Raw genomic sequence first — 16,498 nt, 5'->3', positions numbered from 1 at the left:
CTCACCTTCTAATAACATTACCCAGTAAGCATTGCGATATTGCATAATAAGAACATTGCGCCATTGCACCACGTTGAGAAAACCCTCTGAGAATTTGGGAAGAAGTTTGTTGTTATTTTTGCTGTTTTTCTCCGTACCTGAGCTTCTCTATAGCATATTTAAGCTTGGTGACTGTAGTAGTTTTATCAGGATAGCGGCTTCACCTTCAGGGACGAAAATATCTGTATAAAATGCCGTTGTTTACTTGCATAACATGTCGCGTGTCTTTCGCGGATGGCGACATTCAACGCCGTCATTACAAAACAGACTGGCATCGTTATAATCTCAAGAGAAAAGTCGCTGAAATGCCGCCTGTAACTGCGGAAGTCTTTCAAGAAAAGGTCCTTGCACAAAAAGCCGAAGTTGAAGCCCAGCAGCAGAGCAAAACGAAAACCATGCACTGCAAACTGTGTAACAAGACGTTCTCTTCTGAGAACGCTTATGGTAACCACATGAGTTCTAAAAAGCACAAAGAACTGGAGGCCTCCAAAGCTAAGAAGGAAAAAAACCTGATCACAAATGACTTGACGGAGGAAAGCGGTGAAACCGGGCCAAAGAACCCAGAATCCAAAAATGCTGACTCGCCATTGTGTGATAAGACTGATGATGATGATAATGATGATGATGACGATGAGATTGAGGAAGACACACTGGAAGTAACAGATTGCCTGTTCTGTCCACACTGCAGCGTCAGTTTGGAAGAAAACATGAAGCACATGACAAGATCACATAGCTTTTTCATCCCAGACTTGGAGTTTGTTGTGGATTTGAAAGGGCTGCTGACATACCTGTGCGAAAAAGTCGGAATTGGTAATATGTGTCTTTACTGCAATGACAAAGGAAAGAACTTTTTCTCTACAGAAGCTGTACAGAATCACATGGTAGACAAAGGCCACACTAAAATCAACTATGAGGGAGAGGCTGTTTTGGAATATGCTGACTTCTATGATTTCAGCAGTAGCTATCCCGATTATAATCCAGATGAAGAAAACAGCAGTGACGAAATCCAAGGAAAAGAAGACGCTCTAGCAGTCAATGAGCAGACATTAGAGCTGTGCCTACCATCGGGCGCTAAAATTGGCCATCGTAATATGCGTCACATCTACAAGCAAAATCTCCCCCCTGAAAGAAGTCGGCATTCCAAGGTGATCCAAAATATCATGGCTGATTACAAAGCTCTTGGTTGGCATGGAACAATAGGAATCGCATCACGGCAGAAGGTCAAAGATGTCAGGTTGCAGAATATACAGCGAGCAAAAAGAACAGTTGATGTCTCGGTCAAAGCAAACAAACTCCAAAAGCATTTTAGACCTCAAGTTGTATTCTAGTACAACTGTAGATAGCCAAAACAAACATAACTGTGAACATACAAAATGTAACTTTGGACCTAAACTATGTTCAAAACTTACCCATGTGTATTAATTCAAAGTACATTTTGGCTTTGCAGTTTAGTCTGGGAAACAAGTGTTGTTTAGGCAAACCTTTGTTGAAACAACAGAAGAGTCCTGATTCTTATTTAGCACAAAAACTACAATGCACCTCAAACCTTGACATGTCAGTATGGCACCAAAGGTTTGATTTTTTTTTTTTTTTTAAATTCAGTGCCATAGTGGCACTGAAAAAAAATTATATAGTAATGTTATGTAGCTTAGCAACTTCGGTGGTAAAACTGCTGGCCAGGCTAAGTCATTTGCAGGGTCATGACGTTAGTTATTATTGAGTACATTTAGCTTCAGAATTGTCTCATAAGCAGCTTCAGGGTTGGTTGTGTGACCTACATGTACTTTAGGTAAACATAAAAGCAACACACTTTGTATTTTATCAGGAGTAGAAAGAGTATAAAGCAATAAGCTAACATGCACATTTTCAGGCTTATAGTTCAGAAGGTGTTATTTTTATGGCTGTTTGAAATCAGGATTTGTATGGGAAGAACTGGCCTTGCCATCTGGTCATGCTCTTACTACTGTAGTTCTTTTCCTTACAAATTCTTATTAAATATTCTCATTAACAGTGCACAGCCGGTTCATAATCTGGCTGGCATTTTTTATCGTTTTAGTTTTTTTCGTTTTTTTGTCGATAAATCAATCCAGACCCAAGCGGCCAAGCCGGCTCCTTTGTCACGATCACGCAAGATTTGATGTTCATCAGGGATATGAACACTCTGCTCTCTGTTTAGAGTGAAATGTTAAATGTATACTGGTAATTTTGTTTCATTCGAGTGATTTACCAGAAGAGAGGGCTGAATAATCACATAGCGAAACCAAAGACCACTTGGATATTATGTCCTACTACCACTATGTCAGACTACCACTATGTCAGACCCATGCCACACAATCGCTCGCCTGTAGCTATAAATCATCGTTCACCTATCTTAAAAATACTTACGAATACTCTGCGCTCTGTTTGTGTGAAATATTTATTTTTGTGTTATTCAGGCGTTTGGCTCGGAGCGAGTACAAGTCATTCAATTTACCCGGAAGGAGTTCAATATTGCAAAACAACGACTTGTTTTCTTCAATTGATAGTCTATTCCAATTTTTGTTTTGAGTTTATTTTGGGAATTGAAACGTAAATTGCAAGCTCAGCAATAATGTGTCAAGGCACGGGATACACGTCATCGCGCCAGGGGAATTACCTGCGCAGTCAGGTATGCACTATTTATACTTCCAAAAGCTCGTCGGAGGTCGCTAAACAGTGAAATACAATGGGATGGCCTTAGTCTACTCTTTATTTTGGCGTGAAATGGACTTCTATTTAATGCCATTCATGAACTGGTCTGGGTTTATTTTATTGAACATTCGGAACAAAATAAATATTTGTGTGCGTAAGCATACATTTATCCAGGCATGTGGTTTAAAACAAAGCATGACACGGTGAAGGAAATTCATGTCACGCACACTCCGTGACTCACGTAATCATGACATGTTTCTCAAGTGACTGCTTTTCTAAATAAATTTTTTACTGTGCGGCGCCGTGTCTTTCTAGCCAAAGAACTGAAAGAGGTGGTCAAACATTAACCGCACGGTTATAAACTGCTTGCAATTTCTTGTTGACTATCTCCCATGCAGTTCACTGGCAAGAAATTAATTTTTTGGTTATGATTATGTTCCTCATGCTCTTCTTTCATCTTGCAGTTACTTAAAACCAGTCTCATTTTGTAGAACATATTAACTCAGGGAAAATTTTTGCAAGTCTTGCACACTAGTCTTTCATACTAACCTTTCTGATTTCTCAAGTATACTAACTGACTTAATATGCGGTCATGAAAGCGTGCTCTTTTCATTTTTCGGAATCACATCATCTATATCTACATGTGCAATTCTTGGTTTTCACGTGATGTTATCAAAATTCTAAAATCCAGAATCGCAAGACCCCTGAGATTTTATCCTTCACTGGCTATTAGACGTCCGTAATATTATCTTGTTGACGGTTTTTAGCTCGATAGCATTTGCCTTCTTTAAGATAGAGCATTTTGAATTTCGGAGTTTCACGCTACTCAAGTTCAAAGATGGCCGCCAGGAGGCTGTCACGTTCTCTTTAGGAAATGCCTTGTGTGATTTTTAACAATCTGAACAGTTGATGTTTTTTTGTCTCCCCGGGAGGAAGACATACAGGGACGGCGGAGCATTTTTTCAACTGGGGGGGGGGGCTGACTAGTGACTTGAAGTGGGGGGGGGGGGCTTAAGAGACTCTTCTCTTAGTAAGTCTGTTTTTTTTTGGAATGTGCCCCCCCCCCCCCTCTCGGCTCTGCCGTCCATGATGCAGCACAAGTTTTTGAAACTGATCACTAAGTGTAGTAAAACCGAAGCAAACCCAAATCATTTTCAACACTTGTGAAAATAAATATTGCTCTAATTCATAGCCAGGTGCACACACACTTTAGTTAAAGATAAATATATATATATGAATCAATCTGTCCACAGCTCTACATTTAATCCCACCCCTCCCTAAGATGGTAAGCCAAGGTAATTCATGAATAGGAAAGCAAAAGTTATTATTGTGAGGTGATTGTAATAATATTTTTCTATTTTTGGAGTTATTAATTCACTACATGTTTCAGGTTTTTCCCCATCTTGTATCAAGTTCACCACCTGTTACTGTTAATTTCAGCAGACCTCTCAATTCTCACGATTTTGTCGTGAGACTCACGGTCTTCACTTTAATCTCACGATGAGAAACAGAAATCTCACGGTAAACAGAGTAACAAGTCATTTGATTAGCGCCTGGTTTTAGGACTCTTTAAGTTATTTTTGTCTGTCAGTTGATCAATCTCCCGGTTTTTACACTTCATGTCCAGGATTGAACGCAGGTATTGTTTAATGAGTACTTCATGTTTGACTGTGTTATTTGACATTTCCATATTACTTCATATTTGACAAAATTTGGTGTGTTTTGGTGAATTTTTATTAATAAGGACACTTTGTGATGCCTGTCATGAGGAACGTGCATCTCATTAGCGTTCAATCCTGGACATATCTGGGTTTTTACTGAAATCTCCAGATTTTTTGACCTCAATCTCCAGATTTCCAGTGCTTTGAGGTTGAGAGGTCTGTTTCAGTTACTGTTTATTTTAGTTAATTTCAGCCCTGTTCCCTTTTTTTCCACAGAGAGCTTTGCCTCATCAGCATAATTGTATCCAAGTCATACCAGTTTATTTTCAATCAATCATCGATTGAAAAAATCATGAATTGTCTAGTAGTAATACCGGTATCTTTTTGGCTTGCTCTTTATACACTATGCATTACATTGTTGAGCCCAATGTCAAGTAGCCTTCCACGCAGCTGTTTTTAGGGGCGATACTTTCATCTCTCAGTCTGTAGAACAGGAGTTGCATAGCGGTTTCTGAATGACATTTTCCTTGGCTAGGTCTAGACCGTGACACTGACTCCATTTCCAAGACAACACTGATTGCCGAGTTACATCAAGAGGCTTAGGAACTAAGCAAGATCAGGAGGTGGTTGTAGAACCAAACAGCTTGCAAGTTGCACTTGGATATCCTTCTATATTGTCATACACTCTCACCACATCTATGTGATCCTCAAGAGTATCTATTAGTTTTTCTGCTTGCTCTGCACGTTCATCAGTTAAAGACACAAGTGTGTGAGGAACATACTCTAGTTCCGATGAAAGAACTTTGTCAGAAAACTTGTCTGATAAATCGTCATAAACTTGTTTTGTATCTTCAACTGTACATATAAACTGCAAACAAAACAAAATAGCTTATGGTTTACGATTATTAATATTACATTTAGATACAATATGCTTATTACAATGTCTTTCTTTTTAACTAGAAGTCACCTCAAAGAGGTCAAAAGTCAACCAGCAAGAACATAAGTCATACCCCAAACCCATGTACATGCTTTAAGGTCACAGCTCCATTAAAAAATGCAATAAATTAGTTATAATAAGTCTGTTGAGATCCATGATCAATACATGTACCTTAATGTTTTTTGTTCCATTTTCAGATTCACAGAAGAACAGATTTTCTGCCCCGCATTCAATTGCTATTTCTTCTGCCTGCAAAGGAAGACATCTTCATGTATCTTTGCTATGATAATTACAATTTTTTTTTTTTCTTTATTATATTTACCCTTAACATTACATAGGTGATAATAAAACTACAGAAGGGACTGGAAATTATCCCTTAATATAATTTTAAGCTACACTGTTGTGTATATATAGTGTATGGTTCTTAAGTCGCTTTGGTCTGAAATAGAGCAATATTTATTGTTTTTGTACATGTATAAATTATTTTGGGGAGGGGCGGTGGCCTAATGGTTTAACACACTGGATTCCAGATTGATTGGTCTGGGTGCAAGCCCTGGCTGGAATCACTGCATTGTGTTCATGGGTGCCTTTCTCCACCCAGATATAGAAATGGGTACTGGTGAAACCCAAATTATAATTAATCCCCCCCGCCCGAAATTACTTTTTACCTTACCTTATAAATTATTTTGGACTAGTATCCTATATCCACCTGGCTATTAGTAACATTAATTATGTACCTGATGGGCCACTAGATCGACTTTGGACAAAATCAATACTGTTTACAATATTAATTGGTACCATAATTTACTTTTGTATCAATACTTTTTACTTTACAATATTAAATTATAAATAATACATTTAAAACTTGACTTACTTTGTCAACAGTCTCATCATCAGGATAGTCTGATGACTTGTGTTTATTCTCCATAAAAAGAAAATCCTCTACTGTTACTATTCCTGTGTTTAACAACAAATTTTTGTTAAATGTGGCTAACTGAAATTTAGGCAAGGTTAAACTCGAGACAATATTTGCTGGCCAGCGGCTGCTCCCCTGAAGTTGGGGCGGGCTCAGGGTTTATTCAGGGGTTTCAGTAAATTTACAGCTCTCCTGTGAAGGTCAAGCCATTTCGCTCGCATTGCCTTTCGAGCAAGTTCCGCCTTTTTCGTCGTTTTGTTCCCACCCACCTTCCCATAGGTAAGTACTGGTAAGTATTTACTAGTTTTTGCCTTCCACTGAGTTTCCTCTCTCAGTGTGACAGTGTCTGGTGGTTGCCACTCCCAGGGTTGTCATGGTAACCATTCGCGCTTGCTGGCGGCCCCCACATAGTGTCAGGCACCATCCCCACACTCATCTATTGGTGATCAATTTTAGTGAAATTATTGTTTTTAATGTACACTGTCGTTACTTAGACATGTCTTACCGATAATTTAATGTTATTTAAGAGTTCAAACTTATAATTAAGGTGGCCCGCGGGTATTTATGAGGCTGACAGTTCCCTTTTTTAAGCGCGTTTTAAAACAGGAAAACGTAAAGCGATTGCTTAGATTTTTGAGAATCTGAAAGAAAAATCCTTAAATTATATAAAATAATAAGTTTTATAGCGATCAAACGTGATTTGTGTAAGTTATGAGCGATTTTCGAAAGCCTTCGTTTTTAATAAATTGCGATTATTTTTAAAATGCCACGGTGAATTTTTTTACAATTACCCCAAAACGCTGCCAAACAGTTGAAGTTTACTCACAACAACTTACAGGAAAATGTTACTTTCAAATTCCGCATGATCCTCTGCCACTTGGAAATAACACAGCCTGAAATAGTTACTACTAAAATGACAATTACTGTTCCTGCACATGTATTCCCTGACGGCAGAAGATCGTGCGGAATTTAGAAGTAACACCTCTCTTCGAACAACAACAGAATAATTTCATTCGAAATGCGAGGTTTACAAAGCGATTAGAACTTGGAAAGCAAGTGTATCTGACTTTCCGACCGAAATTCTTCGAACCGTATGAACGAAATACGCTGAAACTCGGCACAAACCTTTGCAATATCCTGTTCTAGCTGCAGCTTTAAAAAAATTCAAAACAAATCGACAAATTTTGCGCAATTTGAAATAACGTCATTTGTTTGATATTTTCAAAAATTCGGCTGAAAACCATCCATTTTAATTGACTGCTAACATTTGATGTATATACACGATCTTTTAAACTTTAACACACAAGATTATAAGGTGACATCAGCCTCAAAACTGGCTGGTACTGGGTTATTATAAGTATCACATTTATGCGACGGTCAAGTCAGACGCATAACACAACAGTTTATTAAGGCAAAATAAAGAGGTCACTCATTCAGGAAATCTACGAAGTGGATTTTTCTGTAAGTTGTTGTGAGTAAACTTCAACTGTTTGGCAGCGTTTTGGGGTAATTACAGAAAAATTTACCGTGGCATTTTAAAAATAATCGCATTTTATTAAAAACGGAAGCTTCCGAAAATCGCTCATAACTTAAACAAATCGCGTTTGATCGCCATAAAATTTATCATTTTATATAATTTAAGCATTATTCTTTCAGATTCTCAAAAATCTAAGCAATCGCTTTACGTTTTCCCGTTTTAAAACACGCTTAAAAAAGGGAGCTGTCAGCCTCATAAATACCCGCGGGCCACCTTAAAATGTTCTTATTTTTTGCTATTTTAAGTGCCCTTATATTTTGCATTTTTGCCTACAATTAGACTTTCTTACTTATTTTGCCAAATTTCAATCCATTAGGAACCTCAGAAGTTTTTAATTTTTATTTCCTTGAATTTAGGGCTGCCATTAATCAACCTTGTTCCAAGGCTTGGTTGCAAAATTTTGGGGGAATGTCTCTCTCCTCCGCAGAGGTCTCTTTCGTGTTTCGGGCTGGCAAATAGGGAGAGGAACGGGGGGTGGTGGACAAAACACTGACCCCCAGTCCATGGACTACCCCCATGGACTACCCAAATGGACTACCTAAAATGGACTACCCCTCAGTAAAAAATGGACTACCCCTTAAAGTACTATTCCGAGTGTGTACTACTTAAGCCTGGTTCTCATATGATCGTCCCGATCGTCTCTGTCGCTTCTGTCGCTTCAAAAAGTTTGCCTGCTCCAATCAAATCAGACTTTGCAAACGACAGAAGCGACAGAGACGATCGGGACGATCATATGAGAACCAGCCTTTACTGAGCTGTTGTTATACACACATAATTTGCACTTACTTCGGTTACTTTCGACAACTCTAGCCGCCATTTTGAATGAATTACAGCATACATCTGCTGACCTCAAAAAGCGAAGACTCATGCCCAGACTCAGCACTATTTTTTCCTCAGGATCTGTCTGCCTACCGGTTCTGTTCTCCTCGCTGCGCTGACAAAGTTATTCATTCAAAAATTTTCTCTGGCCACCAAATGTTTAAGATGTGTCTCAAGCAACTATCTGATACTATTTATAAAAGTTTGGATCTTCTGTAGTGCAGTGCAGTGCCTGTTTTGTCTGTCTCTATGAGTCCAAAGATTAATTGCTTGATTTGAGTCTACACTTTCGTGATCAGCGGATGTTCCTTTAGTATAATATATTCAAAATGGCGGCGAGAGGGATACGTACGGCTTGAAAATAAACAAGGTAAGACGTAAGTGCAAATTATGTGCATATAACAACAGCTCAGTAAGTGGTACACACTCGGAATAGTACTTTAAGGGTAGTCCATTTTTTACTGAGGGGTAGTCCATTTTAGGTAGTCCATTTGGGTAGTCCATGGGGGTAGTCCATGGACTGGGGGTCAGTGTTTTGTCCACCACCAGGAACGGGGAGAGGCGAAAAGTAAGCGCGCGGAGCCTGGAGAGAATCGAAACGAAAGCGCGCGGGGCACACTGGGAAGGGGAAAGGAAAGGAGCGAGACCTCTGCCAGATAATGTGCGGTTCTCTGGACAGATTTGCGGTTCTGTGGACAACCTTTGATTATGGCTGAAGGAGACAACGAATTGAACGACTTTGAATGTTATTTTAAAGATCTAAGTATGGAAGGTAAGTGGACGCTTTTTGGTGAAGTTTCGATCCTTATCATTTGATTTTTGGCCGTTCGTGTTTTCTCGTGTGGTTATCCGCCATTTTGGATTTTTCTTGGACAGGTCTCCGTGCAACACACTCTGTTTTCTCGATCTTACAATCGTTAAAATTGAAGATGACGACGGATGCCAGCCTGTATCAGTATACCAGTAAAGGATAGAGCCAGTAAAGGATAGAGCAAGAAAGCATTTTTTGACGCCGGATTCTAACTTTGCGAATGAACCAAAACCGAAAGAGGTATCATAGGGCAAGTGAAGGATTTAATGGTTTTACAGCCCGCTTATCTGGGGCTACAAAAGGTTAAATAAGCTTTAGGAGACATTTTAGAATACCAGACCACTTATTTACACATCTCTGAAATCTTTTTTTAGAGCAAAGCATATCAAAACAAAGAAACCATCTAATTTTAATGTGATGCAAATATGTGGCCTGGTATTTCTACAGTTGAGCCAGAAATTGTTCCTCTAAGATTATACATATATAAACTTAAGAAAGGAACAACAAAGCCAGTTGTCATCAACAACTCACATTAAGAGCATCCACAACTGTTTTTCTGGCCAAATTCACTGACTATTATGAGAATGCATTCACTTAGCAGAAGCTTTGATTTTTTATTTTGATTCAAGCACTCGATTTGCGAACCTGCTTATTTCACCAACAGCCTTGCCTCTCATACTGATGTAAAATTAATATATCAACTGTAGTAAATCTAAAAATGCCATACTCCAACTTGGTCTTACTACATCAGGGGGTGAATATGTCTCATTCTCTCAAGAATGAGCAAATAACTAGAAATGAACTATAAAAGTAAACTGCCCATTGGCAACACTAGTAGTCAGTGAAATGTCTGTAAACGGTTGACTTCAATAGGAATTCAACACTGAAGTTTCCTGTTTTAATATTGAAATTGAAAGAAGACCATCGTTTTGTATGTTGACAAGGCAAGACATTAAAATTTCCCAATTAATTTAGAATAAATTAACAGTGTACTCATTCCAGGGAATGTGTTTTTTACATGTACCATGTGTCTATATTTCCAACAATGTAAAAATCTTAACCCAGCTATTTTGTTTTGTTTTGTGTATTTGTGGTGCTTTGAAACCAAAGTATTATTTAAGTGGTTTTTGTCTTTAGTTTTTGATAGCTTTGATATCAGCATACAAAGCACTTAGTGTACTAGTTGTTACTAACTAACTGATATTCTGCGGGGTTTTTTATTCGCGATATACCGGTACCTAACATTTTCTTATGAGGCACATGAAAAAGATTTCAGCGCTTGATAAAATGATAAGGTACATGTACTAGTAACAAATGTACTGGTATGTGAAGTCAATGGAAACAGATGTACAACTGAGTAGCCTTGTGGTAGTATATTCCCCCTAGCCTCTGAACTATTTAGTTTTAGAAGGTATTATAATGCAGAATAAAACAGAGTTGCCTTGAAAAGATGTGTATTTATTTTTTGTACAAATATGTTTTAGGAAAGTTAACACTTCCTCTACAAAAAGATTCAAAATATTGTTTTCAATGTGGCACAAGATGCTAATGAGAAAATGCCCTTGATTGTTAAATTTAACAAATGCACACAGTAGTAGAAGTAATGCACTTTTCAACATTTGGCATCAACTTTGAATCTTGAAAAAGATTGGAGCCAAAACATTTTACTGATATTATAATTTCAATCTTAGCATATGAGAAAAACAGAAGAATCTTGCTTGTTATTTAGCAAAACTTTTAATTTTAGGGGGTTGAATTTAAATTGGCCATGTTTCTGGCCAATATGTCAAAAAATGGTAAATAAAGTCCACATATTTTTTTTAAAAAAATTGCATTTGAAGGCCCCATTGCCAGAATTTTTTTTATTAAACCTAAATCATTTGTGTGATCAAAGAACATGTGGACACCAATAATACTTCTAGAATATGTTTTTGCTGTGTTGCACTGATAATTTTAGTTCCTGATTGTATATCGACAGTTTCTTGCAATTCCAAGACTCTCTCTCCATTCTAGGGGGCAGTTTGGCCTGGTGCACGTGGTTAGGGCACTGGACTTGTAGTCCAGAGGTCACAGGATCAAATTCTCCTGCCACAAGATGGAAATGTGTTTGTTGGCCTTATTTTCAACTGCCCATGCTTCGTGAAAAGACAAATAGTCATATTCCTGCCAGTTGGGATTTTTAACTAGTTTCTCTTTTATTTACAATATTTGTTTGTTTATTTGCAGTGTCCTTGGTAAGCATAGCTGTGCTAAAGACATCAACACATAAATACAGTAATTTCTATTAATTTTAAATATTTTCCTCCACACTGACAAAACAGGGGGAAATTTCCAGTGTCCCTGCTCACATATTTTTTCCCCAGCCTCTATGAACATCCATTCCCAGCCTGTATGAAGGATGAAATAGGCCTTTGCATAGGAAGACTCCAAAATAAATTTTGCACTGGTATGTGCTCATTTTAAAGCTTTTCAGTTTTCCGATTTACTTGAGCAACACAGTATGTTTTTTTTTTAACCTGTGGGGACATTAAAATTCAAGTAGGGATTGAGAAAAATGCTTGTTGTAACCTATTGTTAAATACCGTAAATCTGACATTTCGACAGGTCGAAGTAAATTCCTGTCACGGCTTTCTTCTAGCCCTCTAATGTTTATGGCCTTCGTAAGAGGAATAAATGAACCAACCGTTTGCAATCACCTAGATGTAAGTCACAACAAGAAAAGAACGAACCGTATTCGCTCGGAGGTTGCTCCTGTGACTGATACTTCGGTGGTTTAATCGCCATGTGACTCTTGAGAACGCGTCTTGCATAATACCAAGAACAGAATCATCGATAGTCGATATGTTGCGATGCATCGTGCGAAAGTGCTGCATCAAACCATTATACTGCCGCTGCTCTCGAAACACTTATAACACAAAGCTTTTCCAATTTTCCTCGCATACTGAAAAAGTCGACCAAAGAGGGAGAAAAGTACCCGCTTTTGTCATACTTGCATGTTCAGCTTCCGACGCCATCTTGTATATTCCCAAAGAAATTGATCTAGACCCAGACTCTCTCGGAAATCGGGCGCCATTTTGAAATCATTATCTGGCAGAGGCCTCCTCTCCTTCGCCCTTCCCGTCGTCCCCCGCGCTCCCCCTAATTTTCATTTTTCGTGTTTTCGCCTTCCTCCCCCCGTGTTTTTTCGCCTTCCCCCACGAAAGAGGCCTCTGCGGAGGAGAGAGGGGGAATGTGATGTCAAAGGCAAAAACATACAAGTCATGTACCTCACAGGTTGAGATTTTATAACAATCAGCATAGAACATTGCACAAAGAACAAGTCCAAAGATTTTGTTGATGCTTTTAGTGTGATTTTCTGATCAATACTTATTGGTTGGGCAATAAAAATATAGCAACAAATATCATTAACAACAACGAAATTCTTGCCATCAGTACCTTTGTGATGGTAATGAAATGTGACTGATCCTCCATCTTTAAACAAACCTCTGAAATATTAAACAAGGGATTATTTAATATATATGAAAATTCATTTGGCTTGAAATGACCTGAAATGCAAGAAAAATAAATGGCACGCAAGTGCATGCAGAGGCGATGACATTTGTCAAGGGGCGGGTCTTTAAATTCTTCCAGGAAATTTGTCAAAAAATTTACGTAAATAAAAGTTCAAGGGCTGTTTTGTAATTATTTACACAGACCGACAACACAGGCCCATTGTATTAATAAAGTAGAGTTGTGATTATGTATGTTGACTGAATTCAATAGAACTCCTCAAAATAATATGTAATTTGTCTCTTTTGTTTATACTTTGCATTAGGCCTTTCTAACTTTAAATTTAAAAGTGTTTTGCTTCATGGCGATTTCTCGATAACTTGATCTCGGTTTGCGTGTAACATTTATTTCTACAGTTGTATAGTGCATTCTCAGTCTCATTCAGTTCTCTTGATTGGTTGATCACAACAGAAAGTGGAACAAATTCCTCCCACTGCCTCTCATGTGCTGAATTGAAGGGATCTGACATTTTTAATAAGGGTCTATATTTCTGTATTTTTGACATAATACATCTGAAATGCATTATCCTAATACCGGTATGTCTGAGACACTTCATTAAAATTATAAGCAGTTATGTTTGAAGCCAATCAAAATCAAGATGAGGACTTTGGCCCCTGTTTTGTAATTAAAAAAAATCACTGGGAATATGTAGCAGCACTGAGTGGATCTACTCACCCATTTTTCCTTAAAATGGTGGTCAATTCACATTTTGTCTTAATCTTGTTAGCTGTAAGAAGTTGGACAAGCAAACCACAGCCACCAGGTCCTTTGACTTCAAGCAAGCTTGTTTCATAAGGATTGTCTTTTGTCTGAAATGTATGGAGGTGCAATAAAACCAAATAAGACTATACTAATCAATTATGAACAAACTCACAAAAATATTGTAACTAGGCCAGCATTGAAAAGGTGGGAATGGATAATTTTAATGTTGTAATTTCTTTTACTTAATTCTTGCTTTGAAAGTTTTCGGAATACTATGAATTTAATTACTTTCCTTTGTTTCAGATTGTGAGGAAAGAAATTAAAAATCAGACTGAATTGAACAAATATACAAGCAAGCTGAAAATTAAAAACAATTTTGGCATTCATTATTAGTTTATTACATACATTTACATGTATTATAAACATAGACAGGAATAATAAACAAATGAATAAAAAAAAGAAGGAAGGAAGGAACAAAAGCAGGAAGATTTTAGTGAAAAATGCAGAACAAACAGACACAAAAAGACAGAAAAACAGTTGGGAAGTTAATTGAAAGATAAATTATGTCCAGAACAAATCATATTACATGTACATTAGCTTACCCCTGCTCCTGTTTTAATGGCATTTTCAATGCTTTGTTTGGGCATGCTTATTGATTTGGCTTTTTCAATCAGCTTGTCCAAGCGAGGGTTGAAGCGAACATCTGCCCCAGATTCTAATTTATAAACAGACAAGCAGCATTGAATGCAGTGTATTGGGCAGCTCTGTTTCTTCATAATACAGTTTGCCAATATACTCTGACTCATTTATTATTTTTTATTCTCTACTTTTTATCCTGTCAATCAGGTAAGACAAAAATAATGAAATCTGAACAAACCAGAGATTACTAGTATATCAATCTTGAATTTAATTATCCTTTATATTATCTTACATGTACTTATAAAACAAATACACACAGTCTATAAACAAATCTGAACTGAGCATTTAATTCCTGAGAAGTCTATGTGCTATTTACACTGATCCTGTTGTATTAATATGCTGTACTGCTCTTTTATAGGCCTTAAAACTCTTTGAAACAAGTAATTTGTTAATTCTCCAGAAATCCCAGTTTTATAATTTTTTCTCATAATTCCCAGAAATAGAGTTTTATGGGTGAAGTCTGGTTTTCACTTTTGACAGAGTTGGAGACTAGTCATAATCAGAAGTGCAGAGTGTTAATTATAAACAATTATTGGATGAGGTTTATGTGATATTCGGAATAATCAAGGTCGAGGTAAGTGTTCTGTAAGTGATAACACTTACAGAGACCTTAATTATTCCGAATATCACATAAACCGAATCTAATAATTGTTTTATTATACATTGTTTTTCTGTAAAAGGAAGTAATGACAAATGATTTCAACCTGTTTCAAAACTTGTGCTAATTCTGGCTGGTCGTCCTACTAAATCGTGAAATAGTTCCTTCCCAATTTTTGTTAGTCATTTTGTGTTTTCAGAGGCTTTATTGTCCAGCAATTTTTGAACTTTGGTCAAATTATTTCTCGGTTGAAGAAGTGAATTGACGAACTATGAATTTCCTTCGCTGCCAGATGCCTGACACATTGCACTTGGAAATCATGCATTGCGCGCGCAACCTACAGATTAGTGAATAATCTGCTAGCAGATTATTCACTAATTCGTAGGTTGCACGGGGGTTGCGCGGATTCCCAGAATTAGCTGTAGGCTCTTAGCCAATAAGAAGACAGCTAGTGACTACAATGTATAATAATATAATCTGATGGAGGGAATACCTGATGGAGTCATAAGTAGAGTTCCGATCTTGCTGACTCCTTCTCTAATCCTTTCCTTAAGTGAAAACTAGATTGATGGAGTCAACTAGTCACTAGCAGAAAGAATGCACTTAGACGGCGTGGGAACTAGCATTGTGTGCGACTCTGACTATCTAGTTTCCACATTCTTTAAAATTTAAAGCCTGCACTTTACTACAGAGTCCCCCAGTGGGACCATGAAGAAACTGGTTGACTATAGGGCGTGCCTTTTACTCCCATTTCCCGCATTTTTTAATTCCGCCTCCTGCCCCTTTCTGTAGCCGTTAGACTGGTCTCTTTGTCCCATATCTATTGTGAAATATAAGGAAATGTTGCGAAATTTAATTTGTTTTCTGCCAGTTCCCGCTACCTTAGCAATCCTGCTTTCCACCCTCCCTTCTCCCGCTTCCCTTTATTTCTCCAGAAATCCCGCCTCAGTGAGTGTCCCTCTCCACATACAACATGTAAGGCAACTTTGAATACAATTACTAGCGAATCTCATTGGGGATTTACATTAAAAGATATGTGGTTTTCTACAAATACAACTATATTTTATATTTAAAACTTAAAGCTTTATAAGGAAAAATTAATACTTCGACTTACCACGGACTGCTGTGATAATTTCAATGGAAAGTTTCCCAAATTCCTTGCTGCGCGCAAAGTCGATGTGAGCCTTCTTGAATTTTCTGTTTTGCCATTGACTGTGCCCCTTACATCTGAACTGTATTCTGGAAAAATTCAGTGAAGTATTTGGACAGCAACACTGCGTGACGAGGGCAGGAAAGTTTGCAGCAAGCACACGAGAATTTCTTGCCAAGGAAGCCGCCATTTTGTTTTTTCAAGTAAGTCATTTTCTCTACTCAGTGGAGAGGGGTCAGGAAACAAATTAGCTTTCTACTTGTTTACAAAAGCTGTTTAAATATCGGTATATTAGTTTCAATGTATTCATCCTTTTTAATGATTGTAAATCCCTCAGAAGTAAATAATGTCGTGAATGCCAAAAGTAAAAACCATACAATTCATTGCTATAATTTGAAAATACTGTCTCC

At 37.6% G+C, this 16,498-nt stretch overlaps 2 protein-coding genes across 2 annotated transcripts; one reads left to right on the top strand and one right to left on the bottom strand.

The window, feature by feature from the left end:
- Positions 1–67: 67 nt before the first annotated feature.
- On the top strand, positions 68–2,052 carry LOC144661113 (cytoplasmic 60S subunit biogenesis factor ZNF622-like). The gene has a single exon (XM_078521821.1). It carries the CDS (start codon positions 231–233, stop codon positions 1,365–1,367), a length of 1,137 nt encoding a protein of 378 aa, XP_078377947.1. The 5' UTR covers positions 68–230; the 3' UTR covers positions 1,368–2,052.
- Positions 2,053–4,586: 2,534 nt separating this feature from the next.
- LOC144660399 (putative transcriptional regulatory protein Pmob_0807) lies at positions 4,587–16,303 on the bottom strand. Its single transcript, XM_078521013.1, has 7 exons — positions 16,053–16,303; positions 14,244–14,356; positions 13,615–13,748; positions 12,826–12,875; positions 6,182–6,264; positions 5,479–5,556; positions 4,587–5,238 (listed from the first exon to the last, which is right to left on the bottom strand). Exons 1-7 carry the CDS (start codon positions 16,276–16,278, stop codon positions 4,987–4,989), a joined length of 936 nt encoding a protein of 311 aa, XP_078377139.1. The 5' UTR covers positions 16,279–16,303; the 3' UTR covers positions 4,587–4,986.
- Positions 16,304–16,498: the final 195 nt, after the last annotated feature.

This window comes from Oculina patagonica, chromosome 7 (genome assembly GCF_052425735.1).
Source record: "Oculina patagonica isolate OP01 chromosome 7, crgOcupat, whole genome shotgun sequence".
NCBI lineage: Eukaryota > Metazoa > Cnidaria > Anthozoa > Scleractinia > Oculinidae > Oculina > Oculina patagonica.
This window is presented reverse-complemented; position numbering and strand designations above follow the sequence as displayed.